General features: G+C 31.0%; 1 protein-coding gene across 1 annotated transcript in view; it reads left to right on the forward strand.

Annotated features, from left to right (window-relative positions):
- The first annotated feature begins 4,426 nt into the window (after positions 1 to 4,426).
- The window catches only part of LOC108910932 (proteoglycan Cow), a 270,838-nt gene continuing 253,695 nt past the window's right edge, over positions 4,427 to 21,569 (forward strand). Inside the window, exon 1 of the mRNA XM_018715705.2 lies at positions 4,427 to 4,703. Within this exon, the coding sequence (XP_018571221.1) occupies positions 4,602 to 4,703 (102 nt within the window). The 5' untranslated portion in view covers positions 4,427 to 4,601. The remainder of the gene's footprint in view (positions 4,704 to 21,569) is intronic.

Below are 21,569 nucleotides of genomic sequence, written 5' to 3' on the forward strand. Positions count from 1 at the left end.
TTAGTACGTACAATTTGGATGGAGAATTTTGTATACATATTATGTTTATATATGTTTTTAATAACGTGATTATAGACTATTTTAGCATACATAGATGTATGATATCAAATAGTACGATACACATTATTTTTTTGCAAATCTGTTGATTGGAATTAAAACATATGTTAATATTTTACAAAAATACAGTGGTGTTCCGAATGGAATACCAGTACATAAAATTATTATTGTTGATTTTTCTAGATTTAAAAAAAAATCCCAAAAAATGTTTGCTTATGACCTGTTATGCTGTTATGACCAATGATCAAATTTATGATAAAATGTGAAGGACGTTCAAATCATTATAAAATGTGAAAATTGCCTCGGGAAAATTAGTTATTTTTTTATTTTGTCAAAAAATGTATTTAGTAGTTATTTGAAAACAGAAAGAGATACATATACGGAGTTTAGTTAAAAAAGGCCACAAAAATTACTTTTAACTAAAAAATACACCGCACTCTTTTTCATTGATACTGAAGAGAAAAACAATACTTGCTAAATGTTTATACTTTTCAGTTATGAATAAACATTGCCTTTTTTCAATATAAAATTAACAAATTTATATTATATTTGTTGATATTGACAAGAAGTCAATGTTTATGCGTAAATTATTTAGAGGAAAGTGATTTTGATTATTTAATTTCCGTACTTAAGTATCGGTTTTCATTTAAAACAACACTGCTAAAAAAAGTTTTCGACAAAAATAAGAAGTATTAATTTCTACATACATTTTAAAGCAAATTTGACTTTTTAAATATTTTGAACTGTCGCGTATATTATGTCACAATTTTGTCCATTGGTCATGACATCCCAAGATAACCACATTTTTTTTATCAAGAATGAATGTTTTCATGAAAAATCAGCTTTAAGAATGTTTTCGAAATTGTAGTAGGGCCAACTCCATCCGGAACACTACATTTGGAAAGCATATCACTTATTCAGTCGTATCTCTGTTATAGACAACAATACGTGGTTCATAACAACTACAAATCAAAAACATTAAATTTGAATTACGGGGTACCTCAAGGTTCTGTTCTGGGACCACTACTATTCCAACTGTATATAAATGATTTCCCAAAATCTGTGAGAAACGACGTGTTCGCGATTCTTTTCGCTGATGACGCTAACTTTTCCATAACCAATAATGTTTTGGATGATCTGACGGCGGACATTCCAATAATCGAGAATGACTCATTACATTGGTTCACTTCAAATAACTTATGCCTAAACGCATCTAAGACCGAAAAATTGATGTTCAGCTTGCGTGAAATAGACGATGTAAATAATCCTGATGCAGTAAAACTGGGAATATATTTGGATCCGAAATTGCAATGGGACAAGCACGCCCACTACCTTTGCAATAGGATCTCCAAGGGTATCTATTTAATCCGCAACTTGATTAGCAAAGTATCTCAAAAAACGTTAATTACTGCTTATCATAGCCTTATTCACTCCCGAATGCTATCCTGGTTTGGGGGTCATTCACCTTCAGCTGATATCGTTTTTGCTACTCAAAGAAAAGCCATTCGCATAATCTCAGGTTTAAAATTCAGAGATGACTGCAGAGCACAGTTTAAGAAACTTAGTATTTTAACATTACCATGTACTTACATACTACAGTGTCTTTTGTACGTAAAAGAAAATGAAGAGTCGTATACTGCCCGTAGCCAAATCCATTTTCATAATACTAGAAACAAAAATGACACTTAAACTTTCATCGCTTAAGTAAAACACGTAATGGCACATCATATATGGGCATCCAGTTTTTTAATGCGTTACCAGCTCAAGTACGTCATCTCAACCCTACTTTATTTAAAAGCAAAATAAAACACTTTCTATTAACCAACGCATTTTATACTACGCAAGAACTTTTAAAAAGTGATATCACCCTAATATGACTAACTTAGACGTAGGCTTCGCACAAATCAGTTACATTGTTTCAGTTTTTTTTCTTATTACATTACTCATAATCTTATTTTAACATGTATCATTTACAGTTTATTTTGTTGTCTTCTTACAAACGTTTTATTTTAACATTTGACCACCATTTATTGCTTGTACTTGTATTGTTTTGTTACCATTTTCTTTGTTCTTTAAGTTATGAACTAGTTATGTGTCAACATTGCTGTACGCGTGTGTGTGCTGTGTTGTATATTTTACTATTATTTTTTTTCATAAATATTTTATATTACTACTATATTTTTTTTTGACGTGTGTAAACACTTTTTATGTACTAACACTAATAAATATCTATCTATCTATCTATCTATCTTTATTTTTTATTTGTTTTTTTTTTGATGATGCACAATTTGAAACATTTTTTTATACAGGGGACCCTAGAATTTAACGCAATTTTCCTCTTTTTTCATTTAACTGCATGATAACGTTAAAAAGGGTAAAAAATTCAGAATAATATTTTCCAGAGAAATTTGTTCAGTTTCTAATGCAGTTTAAAAATCTAAAGGCTTCTGGAAATGCCTAAATATAAAAAATTAGCCAATTATTGATTTGTGCTGATTAGAGTGGTATAATAGAATCTGCTTATATGCTATTTTCAATTTTAGGCAGAACTTAAAACTTTCACAATTTTAAGGTCCATAAATACAGTCTATTATTTACTAGCTTCAGTATTTTCAGGCTTTCTAGATTTTCAAACTGGAAGAGAAACAATATATCCATATAAAAGAATTATTCATTATCCTGGTAAAGATAAAATTTGAAAAGTCAAGCTAAGCTAAGGAATGCTAATTAAGACTATCTCGGCAAATTAAAAAAAAGTCCTGAAATCATTTTCCGAAAAATTGTTTCCAACAAATCGCCACAAGCCATGGATAGCCGACTGGACGACCGTCGTATACTCCAGTCGAATTAGATCATAAAACCTGAAAAATCTGAAAAAATTATTAGTTGACATTATGTGACGGGGAAGGGTGTGTAGAATGATATTATCAAAAAAGTAAATCGAAAGAAGTGACGCTAAGTAGACAAATTGCAAATAAGTTGCAAAATTATATGTTTTCTCACTTTTTTTACTGTCCATGAAAATGTAGATGACACATCAGAAAATTAATTGTTTTATGTTGTAGGCAATTAAATTATCTTTTAAGGTACCTGAAGTCACTTTTCACCTATTTGTTATCTGTAAAATAAAGGTCGAACGCGGAAAATCAGTTTTCGAAAATTGCGCATTATTATTGCAAAACGCGATAGATGTTGATGAGAAGACCGTCAATCGAAAGACCAACATGTGTGCCAAAGACCGATTCGATTGATAGTGAAATGATTTTTTGCAACTAGTTGTTTCATTACCAAATGTTAATTTTACAAGTTAATATCGTAGATATAGGTTCCAATTGATCCATAGAAACGTATACCGGTCCGATACGTCCAATAATTAACAATTAACGTAATTTTAACTTTTTGAAATTTTTCTCCTTCGATACGTTTCTATGGATCAATTTAGAACCTATATCTACGATATTAACTTCCAAAATTAACGTTTGGAAATTAATTCGACTAGAATAGTAGTTGATTCAACAATTACGTCTAGAAGGTCTCTCTATGAATAAAAAATAACTCAAATCGTGCATGTAAAATAAAAATAGAGAGATGTCCCCTTAATGGGACACCTTGTACTTGAATCATCCAATCATCCAATCATCTTTCGTGATTTGTTCCGATATGGTTGGCCATTCCCTTACGAAGCAAAGAGTAAACAAAAATATTAAACCTTTGTCATACATATCAATAACAAGCTATTCTTTGGTATTGGTTTGCCTTTGTGATAACGTTAAGCTAGTGATTTATTGGAGCAAGATATCTGTTTTTTTAAACATACTTACATTTTTCTAAAATATGAAATTCGTATTTTTACCCCAACAACGGAGTAAATTTGTCTTGCAAACCTTTATTTCTTGGGAATTTTAAGTAGTAATCATTTTTTTTAAATTGATCTAAATTAGCTTTATACTTTTATAACAATAAAAGAGTGCATGTCTACTTGTTGGGCAACCTATTAATTTTCAGTCAGATACTTGATACATTTTTATCATATCTAAGTTTTAAGGACACAAAGATAATTTTCCCATTTTTACGAAAGTTAAAGTTTATTAATTGTTTCAATAGTTATTAATATATATTTCGTCATTAAAAAAACTCATTATAATTAATATTCATCGCTAACAAGTCACATTCCCTGTAAAAATATTTTAAATCCAATAGAAATTACAATTTGCTCCTGATACTGATGACTTGCCAAAAGCGCTGCTCCCATTTCGCCCCTATGTTCACTGCATTGGACATTGATTTGGTATTCGGCGTACCCCCACCAACTCATCCTGCACAAGAAAGCTTTTCTTGTGTGGCGCCGCGCACTCTCCGACGGAAAGAGAAGGGCATTGGAATCGAATAATCAAAAAGTGGTCGTGTCTGGTCGCGGACGGTCGTTGAATGTACTACGGTACTACTACGGTCATTCGCTCGACATAAACATTTAGTGCAGAGAAAGTGAACTGGGTATCTAATCTTGTTATTGAACTAGTTGGCGGGAGGCATCCACTGCCAAAATGAAGGCTATATTGTTGATACTGGTCATCGCGGCCATCGTCTGCAACGGAGAGGCGAAACGCAAGAGGAAATTCGAAGGAGACTTCGAGTTCGCTGAAGAGGTAAGGTGCATGGACAATTCCTACCATTTATCAACTTCTAACTAAACACAGGCCTTTGTATACAACTACAAAATGTGCTCCGGGCTATTTTACAGGTGCCGCAGTGACGGACTTGTTCCATTCTTATGAAATGATTCTATACACACCTATTCAGTTAATTCATGTAAAATATCAGTAAAGGATCTCCAATAACCGCTCATCTGTAGTCTAGAATTTAAATTATTATTGTTTTCTATACTGTAATGATAACAATTGATATTTCTAACAACTTAAATAAAATGTTTTTTTAAATTCCAGGATAAGTGATATGAAAAAAATTGTTAATAAATGAGTACCTACTGCATTCTAAGATTATTCAAACTGACAAGGCGATAATTGGAACTAGTCGCTTTGTCTAGAAAAATGAGATCCCTTTGCTCACAATACTCAGTGTCTGTCGGTGTCTTCTCTTACACGATTATTGGTTTTTGTGGAAGAGAGAAAATTCTATAAAAGACGAAATGTTTTAAAAACTTTTGTAGTTTAGTTTTGTCGAATGAATTGTGGATATTAGTTTCATTTCAATATGAAATGTTCATAATGCTTTCATTAATAATTGTTACATTGTTTTGTTTTCAACCCGTAAAGTTTGTGACTATCGGGGTGGCTATAAAATAAAACAATTCAGTCGCATATACGGTGGTAGTTCATAGTTGAAGGGCAAATAAATAGCTAAACTATGAAACTTAACTCATTCCAGAACTCTAATTAAACTGTCGAAAATTGAATGGGGCAGACATGGATGGTTGATTATTAAAATGTTGTATGTTGTCCGAAGTTATTACTTTAACATTGTTAAGGAAAATTATATGCTTTTATTGAAAATATTGAGAATTATTCACTACGTATTACCTATCACTTTATTACGGAATATATGAGAAACGACATATTTTTTTTAATAAAATATTTCAAACAGAGAAGCATTTAAGTGAGTATATCTTGGCTGTATCCTCTCATCAAGATTACTTATACAGGCTGTTACAAATTTGCTTCTCCCTGCAGGGCAGGGATCTCGGTAACGTAAGATATACGAATTAGCTTAAATGGGGCAAAGTTACGTAATCTGGAGACCAGCATTATGCCTCTAAAAAATCAAGGCCAACAATTTTCGAAATATTTGAAAAAAAATCGAAATTTTGGAAATTCGTTTTTGTTTCACTTCAGCCTTGTTTGAAGTGATGTTGAAAAAAGAAGAACACTTGGCGTAATCAATTTTTATATGTAACGCTTCGTCTTTTCAGGATCATCATCAATTTCAATTTATTAAATACGGCCCTGCAAATTTTATTACATTTCATGCAAGCCTTCATGGCCCCCAACACTGTACTGCCTCGGCCCGAGCATGTCAGATGTATTTGTATGAATATTCTCAAAAAAAATTAGATCGAAATTTATTTGAATTTTGAGCACTCGAGAAACCTAGAAATAACTTTGGGCACGGGAATAAAACTTTAATGTTTTATTGTAACACGTGATGGTAATAGTTTAAATAACTAGGTTTCACAGGGTGTAACGACACTTGGAGTGTACGATAATTCAATAAACATAGCAATGTAAATAAAAAATTTAGATTTTGGAACAAATATATTGAAGACGAATTTTTAGAGACAAAACGTCTGAATCTGGTTCGGTCTGAGGCAAATTGGGGGTCATGAAGACTTGCAAAAAACCTAATGAGATTACCAGTACCGTACATAAAAAAATTAAGTTATGCCATTTAATAAAAGGCAAAAAGTTACCACGAGGAAGTGTTCTTCTTTTTTCAATATCACCTCAAACAAAGTTAAATTGAAACACAAACGGATTTCCAAAGTTTCGTTTTTTTTTTCAAATATTTTGAAAACTAATTATGTTAGCCTTGATTTTTTAGAGGCATAATGTTGGTCCCCTGATTACGCAACTTTGCCCCATTTAAGCTTGTTCGTATCTCTTACCGTTTCCGAGGTCCTTGTAGTGAGAAGCGAATTTGTAACAACCTATATATAGGTATGTATAAAAACTTAATGACATGATTTGATCAAAAAATAACCACTGACGTCGGAATAGGTTTGAGGAGTTTCAGCTATCAAAAAAATTATTTAACGTCACAAAAAATATTTGGAGAGACCATTCCCAAATAAAATTTTTGTATCTCGAGTTTTTTTTATGTAAAATGTAAAATGCATCAATCATAGTTAAAAATCAAAACCATGACTATCGTAAACATTGAAAGGTGAAAATTAGTAAATATACTACGAATAATACGAATAAAAAACCTCGAAAAAACTAATTGAAAATGGTTAATTTATACATGTAAAACTTTTTTTCACCATTTTCAATTTCATTCTTTCTACATAATGTCTTCAATGATTCATGAGTAATTTGTCCAATTTTTAAAGGAAAGTAAAATCAGTAGAAATCGTTTCACGAGGAAATGTTACTATTCTTATTTTTTGTTGGTTTTGATGAAAAGTATCAGTAAGTATCTCATAACATCGCTGTTGCACCCTGTCTATGCTTGGAAGGTAATATGTCGTTAACGAACGATATACTGATATAATCAGTGAAACAGACCTTCAGTAAAATACAAAAATGAATTTCCTCACCTTGAAATAACAGTTTAATGGATTGCATATATGTGATGTTTGCTGCTTGGATAAATATGATATGGACATATTAGTATTTCAAATTTTCACTTCAGTTTTAATTAAACATTTCCTCACAGTGTATATGTTTTGTGTTAACTACCATATTTTAATAAAATATTCACCATTATTATTGAAGAAAATGGCAATGAGCTTACTGAATTAATTTTGATATTGATCTAATATCAGATTAGAATGCACGTCTATTATATATTGTGGTGTCGACGGTATTGAACAGAAAGTCTAAATGTTGCTTTCGCCCCTTTGTCTTTTGCCCCTTTTCCACAGAGGATTACTGGGATTACCAAAGACAGCGTAAGCCGTTTGTGAGGGTACCATGTAGAATCTAGATACAAATATAAGTTCAGGCAACTCAGGAAAATTGTAAAACAATTTCGTACGTCCTTGGTTTATAGGAAATGAGTTTTAAATATTTTACTGTTTAACTATTGTTAAACAAACAAACACATAAACGAAATACGCATGTTTCAAGTGAAAAAAATAAAACATTTCCCCAATTCTAATTTTATTTTGCCTTTAAATAAAATCTAATATAAATAAAAACCTCAGTTTGCACTATTTCGGTCGTGAGAGACCAAAAATATTTACATTCAAAAATCTCTTGAGCAAAATACACAATAATTTTGGACAATTCAGAAACACGTTGTAGAATTATCTAAATTTCATTTGTACAAATTACATACAACTCGTGATACAGTTTATTCATTTTATGATCTTCATCAAATATGTATTTTTGTTGTTCACAATTACTTAATTTCATAAACACGATGTTGTGAACTAGCCACTTAATATACTTACTTACCTATACTGAATAGCCTCATAATTGAGATTTCGTTTATTTTGAGATATAATGTCAGTTGAATTAGGGCAATGTTGCGGCTTCTAATGCCGAATATCTTGGCGTAAAAAATTTTTCTCTATTCGTTTTCAAGTTATCGATGAAAACTGAAAATTTAGATTTTCGTTGTTATTTATTTTAATGGAAACCGGAAAAAGTTGAATTTTTTAAAATTCACGGAAAAACAACATGCAATTTTTGGCTGTCTTATAGGTATCGTTTAGATTTTCTTATTTTCAATTAAGCACATATTTCTGACTATGGTGATATTTCATTTCCTATGGTTTATTTTTTGTTTTCCCAAAAAAATGTTTTAAGAACAAAACATCCAATTTTCATTGGCATCGTTAATGATAACTAAAAATGCAATTGTTGATTAATTAATTTGAAGAATATTTTATTTTGATTCATGTGAACATTGGCTTTTTAATTATTTAAACGTTTTAACATTGCCAATGAAAATATAACTAGGTAATTCTTAAGGTTTCGTTTGGAATAATATTATGTTTTCAAAAACTTTTTGTAAAAATGCATAATTCAGTACTTTGGTGAACCAAAGAAATAAGCCATAATCATTTGATACATCGTGATGGTCAGAAAAATGTGCTGAATAAAAAATTCGAAAATCTAATGAGTTCTTTGAAGAAAACAAAGTTGCATTCTGGTAAATGTCACGACTAATGCGACCACATTTCTGAATTGAAAGTTTAAAAAAGTCATTTCTCAATAAAATAATAAAAATGAAAGTCAAAATTTTCAGTTTTTCTTCGATATCTTGAAAACTAAAAACAGATACCTATCACAACCTTACCCTGATCAAACTTATATATTTTAAGATAACTGAGATCCCAATATGCCGTTTGGGAAACGAGAGACCCGGTATATATATCTACTTTTTCATATTGAATCACTTCAGTAAATACATAAAAGATTTGCACAAGTAATAGAATTGAACAAAAAAAATGTGTAAAATTAGAACAGCAATAATTTTGCATAAAAACTTATAAAAATATCACTTTTATGGATTACTTGGATATTAGAATCCATTAGAAATAAAAAAAAACTTGTTCACGAATATTTTGGGCTGATTTGTACGCAGTCGCAAATCGTATCTATTAACTGCTGAACATGGGCCAGGAACGTCAAGCAACATAAACCATAGGGAAAGATGGTATGTACAAATGTTTGCAACAGAACAGTGTTTTGAAAAATTATTTGCAAATTACACGTGAGGTAAGTTGTTTAAGTTGAAATAATCTTCGTTACTTTTATTAAGAGTGTAATTAGTTTTCATTTTATTTCTTTAAATGACAAATAAATCATTATACCTAGAAGGGAAAAATCTTTAGGAAAATTACTGTCCAAAGATAATGCTAATTATTTAATTTATTCTGTCATAAAAAATAACCTTCTGAATTCCACAGGTAATACAAATTTATATTGTCAACACACAATTGTAGTAGTGTATTATTTATACAGAAAATACGACTTACTACAATTTTATTAAATATATTCACTTTCTATTTTATTTAAACAATGATCAAGTACCTACCGCTATTAAAATTTTTTCAAATTACCACCAACATTTTGCAGCTAACAATAAATCAGAAATTTTGACACCATATTGATATTTTCAAATTTTTTAATCAAATTCATTTATATAATATGTACAATTATTCACAACTAGGACCCAAGAACAACACAACACGAATTTGAAAAATTTCTGTAAAAAATTTTAAATTCCTTTCTTTTATTTTTCACTTCCATTGATTTATTCTAATAAGAAATTACACTACAGGACGATACATTTACGAAGAAACACGTCTTCGTAACTACAAAACACAGTATGCACTGCAAGCTGTCTACGGTAAACGCCACGCCATCAATGTCTTTCTACCTCGGATGTCGAATACGGTTAATTCCAAGAAAGTGACACAGGAGACTTCTTGAAATTCAATCTCAACAAATATCGTACGAACTGTACTACTTTTTTCTATGAATATGGCAGTATATAGATGTACATTTTTTGCGAAATTCTACGAAAATGCTTTTCATACATGATTACAATTATGACAGATTTTTCTGGAAGACCACAATAATACGTAGGTTTAGCATTTTTTTCCTATGTACTAGGTAACCCAATTATATTTATATTAATTTGAAATTAGTATTGGACCATTTATACAATGAATAAATAACTAATTTTCTTAAATAATCACTAATTTTTTATTTGCAATGTGCAGAAAGACTAGGTGGAAAATGAAGGCAACTAGAAGAAATATTGTTTATGGTTGCTCATCTGACAAAATTATGTAGAAAATCAGTTTAATACCAAACAAAAGCTAATATATACCAAGCTAATATAAGTAAAAAATTCTTTTTGATCATTAATTGCTAATTAATACAATATATTTTAGTGTCAGTTAAAGGAAATATCTTAGTTCTAACATTTAAAGCTTGTATTTAACTTGTTTCTATAATAAAACATAAACATATAATATTTACCGTTTACCTGCAACTGTATTGATAATAAAATTTGTTTAAATTACAATTTTAGAGAAAATATTCAACAATTTGTATGAAATATAAAATTATTTAAAAAAATGCACCAATTGTACCTAAAAAATTACATAATGGTTAACAGATATATACAGGGTGTCCACAAATTTCACCGACAACGTTTGACTGCATATTCACGATGATAAATAAATACGATTTACGAAAAAAGAGTTAAATAAAACATTTTTGGTGTTTGTGTTACAAGCCTTCAAATTTGTCAAAAATAAAACTAATTTAATTAATAACTTCATAACCCTTTTACCGATCGCGTTAAAATTTGGGATATTTATTTGGACTATTATGGAGTATTATTTCTTAAAACTTTAGTCAAATCGATATACTGGGTGATAGTTTTTTCCGGTTACCTCTCTCTTTTAGCGGTGAAAACTTTTACAGTGGTCGTATTTTTTTAAAACGTGCAGCAACATTGAAAAGGCAGTTTTATTAAAAAAAAATATTGTCTCTTGAGAAAATCGCTTACAGAAAGCCATCCTCGAGACAAATGGCATTATTTGCAGGTCTGTATGTTTCGGTTTGTGTAGCAATGTCATAGATTTAAAACTTTGAGTTCAGTAGGCGATGAAAACAAGATGTTGATTGCTGTGGCTATCAGGTAATGTCATTACTGTCGTGTTTCTTTAGGATTCTCATCACTCCACACATGCAAATTATGAAAATTTACAACTCCCTTGTAAAACAAGATTCGTCGGTACAAAACAATTTTAAGCAAATTATTATCCTCTGCGAAGCCTTTCACTAACCAGCGGCAAAATTGTAAACGTGCATTGGAATCTAAATTTTCAAGTTCTTGAGCAGGAGTTAAATGAAATGGCCGAAGAAGTCGTTTTTTTAAAGTTTTGTGAACATTAGTTTTACATACATTTAATTGTCTTGATACATTGCGGACACTTCATCATTTGCATGTGTGGAGTGATGAGAATCCTAAAGAAACACGACAGTAATGCAGTATGTCGATTTGTCTAAAGCTTTAAGAAATAATATGCCATAGTAGTTCAAATAAATATGCCAAATTTTAACGCGATCGGTAAAAGGTTTATGAAATTACTCATTAAATTAGTTTTATTTTTAACAACTTTGAAGGCCCGTTACTCAAAAACCAAAAAGTTTTTATTTAACTTTTTTATCGTAGATCGTATTTATTTATCGTCTTGAATATGCTGTCAAATATTGTCGGTGAAATTTACGGACACCCTATATATACATATGTATTTAATTTACAGAACGAATTTAAAATGTATCCCATTCAATCGGACAATATTCTGTAATTAACTACTTTTAATAAATGGATATTCCAATTTGCAGATTTGTCAGAAACTCCTTAGCCATTATTCAAAATTTCATGCAAATTTTACTTACGAACTACAAACATAATAATTAATAATGTTAAGCAATAATTTATGTAAAAATATGCATTTGTATGCAATAATGTCTCAATTTCGTACAAATTTCAGTTTAGATAGGTAATTTCTAAGCGAGTGATAAAAATTTACGAAATGTTGATCTACATAGGTATTAACTGCACAAAATTCTCATATCAAGGGTATGTTATTTGTTTGCACAAATTGTTCCTGCTACCCTTCTAGACACAATTTGGAGTATCATTGTGTACAGTTGGATTAAAATATTCCATTCATTTCTTTCTGTGTATAAATTTCACAAAATTTTGCATTATATGTTTAAAAAAAATAGGTAGAGGTTGTTGTGAACTAAAAAAGATATTCAGATACTTTGATGTTTCTTTTGTTCTGCATAATTTTCACAAAATCAGGCAATGAATTTTTAAAATACATTTGGGTAGAAGCTGTGCAAAAAAAATATTCAGATTCTTTGGTATTTGTTGATTAACCTACTCAAGACTGAAAACATTAGTGTCCATCCAACTGTTCCTAATATTTGTACAGGAATAAGAAGACATATGTGAAGTCAAGGTAATGTCATATCCCAAAGTTTTACTTGCCAAATATTGCTAATAACAATTAACTCCATAATATACATTATCTGTTTCTAACAGTTTGTGTGTGGTAAAACCAGGTAACATTTAATGGAAATTAGCTCTGCATATAAGGGGCTTTAAACGCAGGTACCAGATTTGTTTTTAAACTTGATCACCTTGACCTAGTTGAACCATTAAAAAATCGGTAATGCGGTCTTTACACATACAACAAACTTATGAATTGGATTGTTGCTTAATCAATTCTTTATTTATAAATGGTTGGTCAAGTAACTGTCATAATAAATTTAATAGCCTAGATATTGACAATTTTAATAAATTACACTTGGTTACAATTAATTATTAAATTTTATTTTTACGGTAACTACTTTTTTATCGTTAACGTAGATGTGTTATATAAGCATCATATAACATGTCTAAGAGACGAAGAATATTCTGAGTAGCAGCGAATATTTAATTTTGTCTTCAGCGTCAATAAGACACAACTAATAATTAATATTTTTCAATCAAGAATTTAAGCACAAATTTAGTGTTTCAATCGCGCTTTACAAAACGCGGAAGGCAGTATGAAATATTTGCAATATGGCATGTTTGTTATGCGATTATTTTATTACTGTTATGTGGCAGTTTGTTTATAGTTTTACAGTCCTTTAATTTGACTGACATAGAGATGTCTTCGTAATAATAGTATATTAAACAACAAGGTTTGAAAACGACAAGTCGAGCAAGTGTGCAAAGAGGTTTTCAAACGAGTTTTTTACGATAGTTTTTATACGACTGCAAACAGAGACCACAAAAATCAAATTTTAATTAAAATCGTTTTTATTACTAAAATTGCCAACGCATTAACAAAGTAAATTAAGTCGTCAGTGCCGCGAAAAACAACTACTCCGAGGGCTATTTGCCCCTACCGGCATTGAATTACATTCGCGACACCCAGTACAACAGCTAGGATCGTTCATCAGCTGGTCCCACCAGGCACAGACCGGTTTCGGACTTATTAGTCCTCATCAGTGTGTCATAGATAGGACAACCGATGAACGATCCAGCTGCTAAAAGTCGTAAACTCCCGACAAGAGGTACATAGTAGTAGTAGTACATAGTGTTTCGCCCTCTATAGGCGACATTCGTGCAATAAAGTACCTGGCAAATTTTAGCAGGTCGCTTCCACCGTAGTAGCCATTTGAATGGCATAGTGGAAGTCAGCGCGATAGATGGAGCCTTTGTGCTTCGCGTACAAAATAAATTAAATACAACTTCTAATTTAACTCTTTTTTATTAAGAAAATTGCTAACGCATTAACAAAAGAAACTAATATTTAATATTTATGGTAACATTTGAACATTCCTTCAAGGTTACGCTGGGAAAAGCAGTATTATTGTTCACCTTGTTTTCGGTAATAGAGAATATTTTTGGTGTCGTGTTTTTAATGCAGTTTTTCAGCGTGCGGTCGTTGTTTTCTTGTTGTATTCCAGTAGACGATCGTTGTTCTGGTTCTTTGGCAGCAGAAGACACTGAAGACTCTATCTTTTTCGAAACTTCCATTTTATTTCTAAAACAGTCATCAACGTAGCCTTCGGCAACTATACTGGATTTCCACCCTCCATGGCGTTTGAGGGCAAGCAGATTTGAGCCAGAATTGACTAAAATTGTGGCCGATGAACGCCGAAAACAATGTCCCGTGTAACTTTCTGGATTCTCTAGCATCAAAAACTTGACGATTTCCCTAGCCATGTTTCCAATTTTGTTGATGCCAACGTTTTGGCTTGAACATTTTCCGTTTTGATAGTTTAAAAAAAACCTGCCTGTCTTCAGATTAGGAGGACGAAGAGCACAGTACTTTTTTAAGATAGTGTAAAGGTTTCCTGTAATTGTAAAACACCTTGGTACCTTTGTTTTTGTATTCTTCAGTTTAATCAGCATATAGCACTGCCGAAATCTTTGGTGTCTTCTATTTTGAGATAACATAATTCCTCCCTTCGACATGCCCCAGATAGTCCAACTGCCACCTCCGCCTTGATAAGTAAATATTTGTCGTCTGATGCTTTCGTCAAAAACCGGCAAAAATCATCTTCTGTGAGGATTTGGGACTTCTTTGGGACGTAGTTTTCGGATTTTCGTTTGATTAGCGCTTGCAACTTTTTATAGCTTCCAAGATCTATGTTGTGATTGGCACTTAACGTTGACTTGAGCATCGAAAAAATCGTCCACAACGTCAAAGATTTATATTTCTTAGATAGTTCTTCAAAATACACCATTGCTGCGTTTTCTGAGAAAGTTTGGACATTTTTGGCTAGTCGCCAGTGCATAAATCGGCTTAGCTCAGCTTCATACCTGCTTCTGGATTTTGTGGGCAGCAGTTCCGAACATATTTCGCTTGCTTTCTGTAAAATCTCTTCAGAATCACACATTTTCACACCCAAACTTCGGGAATTTAACAATTTTTGAAGTATCTAATCAACAAAATTAAGGAGCCGTGACGGTTGCTATGAAACTCAGCCAACTTGAAACATTGCATAATTTGGGTGACAACATCAAACAAAAATCACAATCTGGAGACGCGTGTGCAAAGATGACATAACCGTGTCCAAAATATCGTTTTCAGGGCATGTTTTCCGTGCGCAAAACCCCATTTTGCAAGGCAGTCGTATAAAAAGGTATTCCTTAGAACTATTAGTAAAATTGACGTTTTTGTTGTCATTTAAAGTAAATAACAAATGCAATGATATTAACAATATCACAAAATTTATATTTGTATTCTGAAATGAGAAGTAACTGATTTGATAATATTTATTAGTAGGTCTTCCAAGTTTTGTAAATTTTCAGTTCATACTAGGACCTTACGAAAACTACCTCGTAGTGATCTAGACGTAGGATTCTCTCTCTCTTTGTAAATTCATAAAAATTACAAGATTAAATATTGTAAACCCCTACTAAATAGTATAGATATTTCTTAGATTAGACCTCGACGTACAGATTCTAGAGCACTGGAACTGCCAGAAGTAATAGTTGTTCCCAATACATGTTAAGAATTAGAGTGTGAAAAGGCAACTGCCTCATTCTAAATTAATTTAAACTGAAAAACATTTTATTATTAGTGATGGTTTCCTTAAAAATTTTTGAAAATCTGATTTACGCGGTTTAGTTTTCGCTGTGTGTCAAACTGTTTAATTTTCATGAAATTCGTTTGAACAGATTAATATCACTATATCAGTAAAAAGACCTTTGTAACAATCTCCATATATGAACGTTAATAGTGAATGGTGCAACATATTTTGCTTTATCGAGTATAATGCATGCTAAAACACGTCCTACTATATTATTTTTTCAAAAAATCGCGTATGGTACTATAAACATAATCACATCCCACAGAATACTTTTAGGAAACTATTGACACATGCATTAATCACAGTTATTGTGTATCTTTACAAATTTGCTGGACAAAGCAAGAAAGGTACATCTTCTGATGTTTACATGTTCTCGGTGATATTTCTTTGCGAAAAATTAAGTAAAGGAAGTTGCTCATTTCCTGGACGGATCTACTTGTTCTATAATTAATAAAAGTGCAATTTCTTGTCTATAAAACGTCCCCATATGTATGTAAATTTGGTTTGAATCTCCGAAATGTAGCATTCATTTGTTTTTGTTATTACATGCCCTGCATTAAAAATCTAGTGATATACAGTAAAACTTGATACAGATTTCGAACCATTCATGAAAATCATTAATGTATTTTTAATTTATACCATTATGACATTGAAAATCAACAGACTCTTTTGGGACTCCTCCGAAAAGTTCACTCTCCGTATTCTTTTTACTATTTCGTATTAAGAAAAATCATACATTTAATTTTGTTACACTTTTTCAATCTTTGAATTGGCAGTATATTTTTTTTAATAAGCATTTCAATATTATTCTAGCAAGGATAAAAATTAGGGCCAATATTCTTATATTTCAGTTCAGTTTCAGTGTTAATAATACCATGACTACAATACTTTTACAGGTTTTCAATATTTTATTTGACACTTTTTTTATTGCATCGGAAAATATCGCGTACCTGTAGTTGTACAAAATAGTTGAAATCCAGATAGAATTTAAAATGAATTATTTCTACATCATTAAAGGACACTGAAATGTAACAAAAGTTTTCTTCGATTTTTACTCCATTATAAAGTCACTTCAAATAAATTATAAAAAATTCCTAAAAAAATCCTAACAAATGAAATCAAACAGTGTTCTTCAATAGTTACCAAAAATCTAGGTATACAAAAGATACAGTCCGTACGATATTTGTTGAGATAGAATTTCAAGAATACCTCTGCGTCACTTTCTTGGAATTAACTGCATTCGATACCGGAGGTAGAAACAAATTGGCGGAAAATTTCAAGGCACGCCCCTGCCGTGGTAAATTGTTACAGTACATTTTCTTAGAATTCTATCTCAACAAATATTGTACACTATGGAGTAAATAGTTAATAATTAATAATTATCCATAATAAAAATAAATAGGAAGTTGACGTTAATAAAGAACGAAAATCCAAAAATAGCTGTAACTGTTCTCTTTGCTAGCATAATATTGAGATAACTGAATTAAAAAAATGTGTTATCATACTGTCGTTATATCAGGAGTCTAGGAAAATGTAACCAAAAAGTCAAATGCATGGGATTTATAGTTCAATATGCTATACAAAATAATAGAAAAATATATAACAGTAGCATTTCACATGTTACAAGTGAAAAAAATTACCTTTTAATGATCCCAAAATTCACGCAAGTTTTTAATTTTGCGCCATTTGTGAGGAATAAGGTGTTGCCAACGAAAAACAAAGAGACAGCATAACAACTGACTGTTCAGGGTTATTAAAAATGGTGCGATAAAGCTCATTTTCATCTTGATGGCTTCAGAAAATCCACGAGTGATTGTTGAGAAACAAATGCATCCACAATAGGGTTTCTGATTTCTCGGCCTACTTTTTTCTCGGGACTCGAGAATTCTCGACTAGATATTTCTAAAACTTAAAAAAGTCATAATTTTGGTATTGCAATGCGAAATATAAACATGCTATTATACTTAACAATCATCATTAATATTTATTATTTATTCAGTATTTTTATTAATTACTATGTTTCTACTTCTACTAACAAAACTAAATTACACTTTGAGTATCTTCTTCTTAAAAACCTTTAACTTGTTTTTTTTTATTAACACTTTCATTATACTTATGTTTCTTTCAATGTTTTTGAATCGTAGCTTTCTTTCAATAATTATTATAATCATTAATCATGCAGTCTTTTAATTAAACAAAAACAAGCTTTAATTTAAAGATACAGAAGCGTTCTTCCTATTAATTTATCACTTATAATCACAATCTTTTAATTAACAAAACTAAAATAAAATAATCAACAAAAGCAACAGGAACTAAATATTTTCAGAATCAACATCAACATTAGGTATCTGCTTATAATAAAATTTCTACACAGACTTATAACAAGGTACATTAAAAAAAATAAGAGTCGTCGAAGTAAACTAAAGCCTTAAAAACTTAAAATAAATAAATCATGAGTTAGGCGAGAAACCACTTTAACCGCTCAGTTATTTGTCGAGAAACGAATTGAACGCATGAACGAAACGAACTCCAATCAAGAACATAAGACGCGCGTGATTTTTAAATTTCTCGATACTTTTTTCTCGTCTCGAGTAAGGCCAGATTTCCCGGGAATTCTCGCTTCGAGAAGTCTCGACCAGAAACCCTAATCCACAACGTGTCCACTGTTTGGTGCGGATTTTGGACTGGAGGCATCATCGGACCATTCTTCTTCGAAAATGCGGCTGGTCAGGCAATAACAAGTTAATAGTGCTCACTATCGCGACATGATAATCCAGTTTTTGTGCCTAAATTGCAAGATGTAAATATAGACGACATTTAATTTCATCAAGATATACAGCCCGAGAAACAATGCAATTACTGCACAACTCGTTTCCAGGTCGTGGAATTTTCCGGTTTTTGTGTTCAGAATTGGCCGCCCAGATCATGGGATTTAACGCAGTTGAAGTTTTTTCTTTGTTTTTTTTTTCAAGTCTAAGGTTTATGTCAACAAGGTCACGACCACCCAAGCCTTAAAGAAGAAACTGAGCGCTGTATCAACGAAATTCAGCCGCGTTTATGCAAAATATGCAAAACGGTCATGGAAAATGTCGACAAAAGAGTGCGTATGTGCCAGCAAAGCCGTGATTACCCGATATGCTATTCCATACATAAATCCCACAATAAATAAATCAATAAAAATTTTACAATTTTTAACTAAAAACCTGTTTCCTATCAAAAATACTTCTTGCGTGAATTTTGGAACGCCCTTTATATCCACAACATTACCCAGAACTCTTTTAAGTGGTCGTTCCGTGCTAGCTTAGGTTGCCGGATTCTGTCAAACTTCAAACATAAAATAGTCCAGTTCCCTCGTACACCTACATATAAAATTTGATCAAAAACTAACCCGTGGCGTCATGATATAAGGTCTCTGAGGTATCAAAGATATGAGAGTTATTTGACATCTTAGAGAATTTTCTTTTATAGACTTGGATAGATCATATCTTCAATAAATAAAACTATTGAGTTGTTTTTTCGTAACGTTTTCGAGTAAAATCCAAAGTTCATGATAACATTAGACGTCAGCAGCGAATCAGAGATGAAAATCGAATTTTCTTCTAACTTTTCAGAAGTAAAGAAAACCTCAAACTCGCTATTACACCCTGTATAACAAATATATTTTCTTATAAATAAAACTGCTAAATGGTCGACTACCGTTAAAATCTAATATAGTTAATAGAGTATAACTACATATTTTAACATTTCTTTAAGAAATATTTACGGAGGATAAAAAAATTCAACACTATTTTGTAAATTTCATATTATTACAAATTTAATGAACCTAATTTAATTACAAATAATTAATACCCATATTTAAGGGTCATTGTAAAAGTTATGAAAACTGAATGAGGGCAAAACATCGGTTCCTTACGCGTTGCTTACAAGTAGTTGTCCTAGTTGTAAAATGGCTGTTTTTAATTTTTCCAAATGCAGACTAGGTCAGATATTGTAACAGTTCAATATACTGTAACAAATTTTGTATGAATCTAGTAAACCATGACATAATTAAGGTATAAATATGTGTTCGGTTAGTTAAAATTTTAATTTTAGTGAACTCCTTATAACGTAACTCGGTTAGTGAAATGTGCGTAGACATAAATATATTGCCTAGGGTATTTCGTGAGAAATTAATTTGTTTTTGTGTTTGACATCAAAGGTTCCAATCCATTTAAAATTTTACTCGGTCATGGTTCTGAAGGGTTATTAGTCACTCGTCATAAAAATATCGAGTTAGATGGAATGAATTGAAAATAAATGATCGTCGTCAAATTAAATACTTGTCTGTGTTCATTATCTTACTTCTTTTTTATTTGTATAATATTCATTGCCCGAAATGAATAAGAATTATTTATGAAATTTTTTATAGAAAATTAGCTACTTTTGCTTACGAAAGTAGATCCTTATATACAAAAACAAGAATAATAGATAAGAGTCAAAGGTAAAAGAGATGATATCTCAGTTGGCCGTACAATGACTGTTAAAAATGTGTAATGTTATAAGGGTCGAACTGAAATATTTAAATAATATAATATGCATTAGCATATCACAGCGTAGTGTAATGGTAGTTTAAATAATGATTTACATATATACTCACTAGATTATATTAATATTTTGATTAGAAATACGCACAAATATTTTGTAACTTTTGTATTGATAAACCAGTGATAAACAGGGTTGTCAGAAAGAGCCGCAATTCAATGACGTGCCAAGTGGGTCAACCGATATATGCGTAAGCCACTGCCTCAGAATGCCTTTAATGCATACTGTTGCTTTTGTTATCGTGCGAATGTTGTGTAATTAATAACTATCTTGCTGTTTATGGTGGTGTATTGTATACAATTTAATTTGTTGCTTTTTAATAAATAATGGGTACCCCTATGTCCCGCGGCTCAGTTCTGACAGACCTAATGATCAATCAATGTGAACAAGTATTTGTCGCAGTAGTTTATTTCATACCTGTACATTCGGAGGGTATTACCAACTTTTCCTTTTTTTTTAATAGTGACATAAGAAATATCTATAATTATTTCAATTAAAAGTATTTTCATCTACAAGGTGTACTTAAATGAACGATAAACTTTAGGTCAAAATATGATCAAAACGCCAAAAGTTTACATGTTAAAGGTATTAGGTTTTTGAAAAACATCACTGGTACCCAAATATCTAAAAAGACCTTTGTCATTCATTTGATTTCGAATAAAACACGTCTATTATTTTTTTAGACCAAATTTATCACACGTTTGAATAAATAGAAAATAATTCTACTTTTCGCAAAAATAATGTATATGGGATTTTTTATTTCAAATAAAATTTTAAATATAATGTAATTAATATAATAGAAATTGTAAATTACATTGTATGTAAATTATTACACGTTTTTTGTGAAATGAAAATTTTAGTTGTCTATTTATTCCACTGTAATAACAGAAAGTAGTGCGCAGTTTATATTGGGTATAGATCTATACCTATGTGGCTATATAAGGAGTTCCTCAAGGTACAACACTTGGTCCTTTATTATTCTTTATTGGTCTAGTTATCAACGTGTAAATTATGTAAATTTTCTTTATGCTGATGACCGTAAAATATACAGCTCAATTCATAACATCTGAACAAAACATTAAACATTTTAAATCTTAGTAAGCCAATGCAAAGGTTTCGAATCAT

The sequence above is a fragment of the Anoplophora glabripennis genome, unplaced genomic scaffold (assembly GCF_000390285.2).
Source record: "Anoplophora glabripennis isolate ALB-LARVAE unplaced genomic scaffold, Agla_2.0 scaffold515, whole genome shotgun sequence".
NCBI classification, from domain to species: Eukaryota; Metazoa; Arthropoda; class Insecta; order Coleoptera; family Cerambycidae; genus Anoplophora; species Anoplophora glabripennis.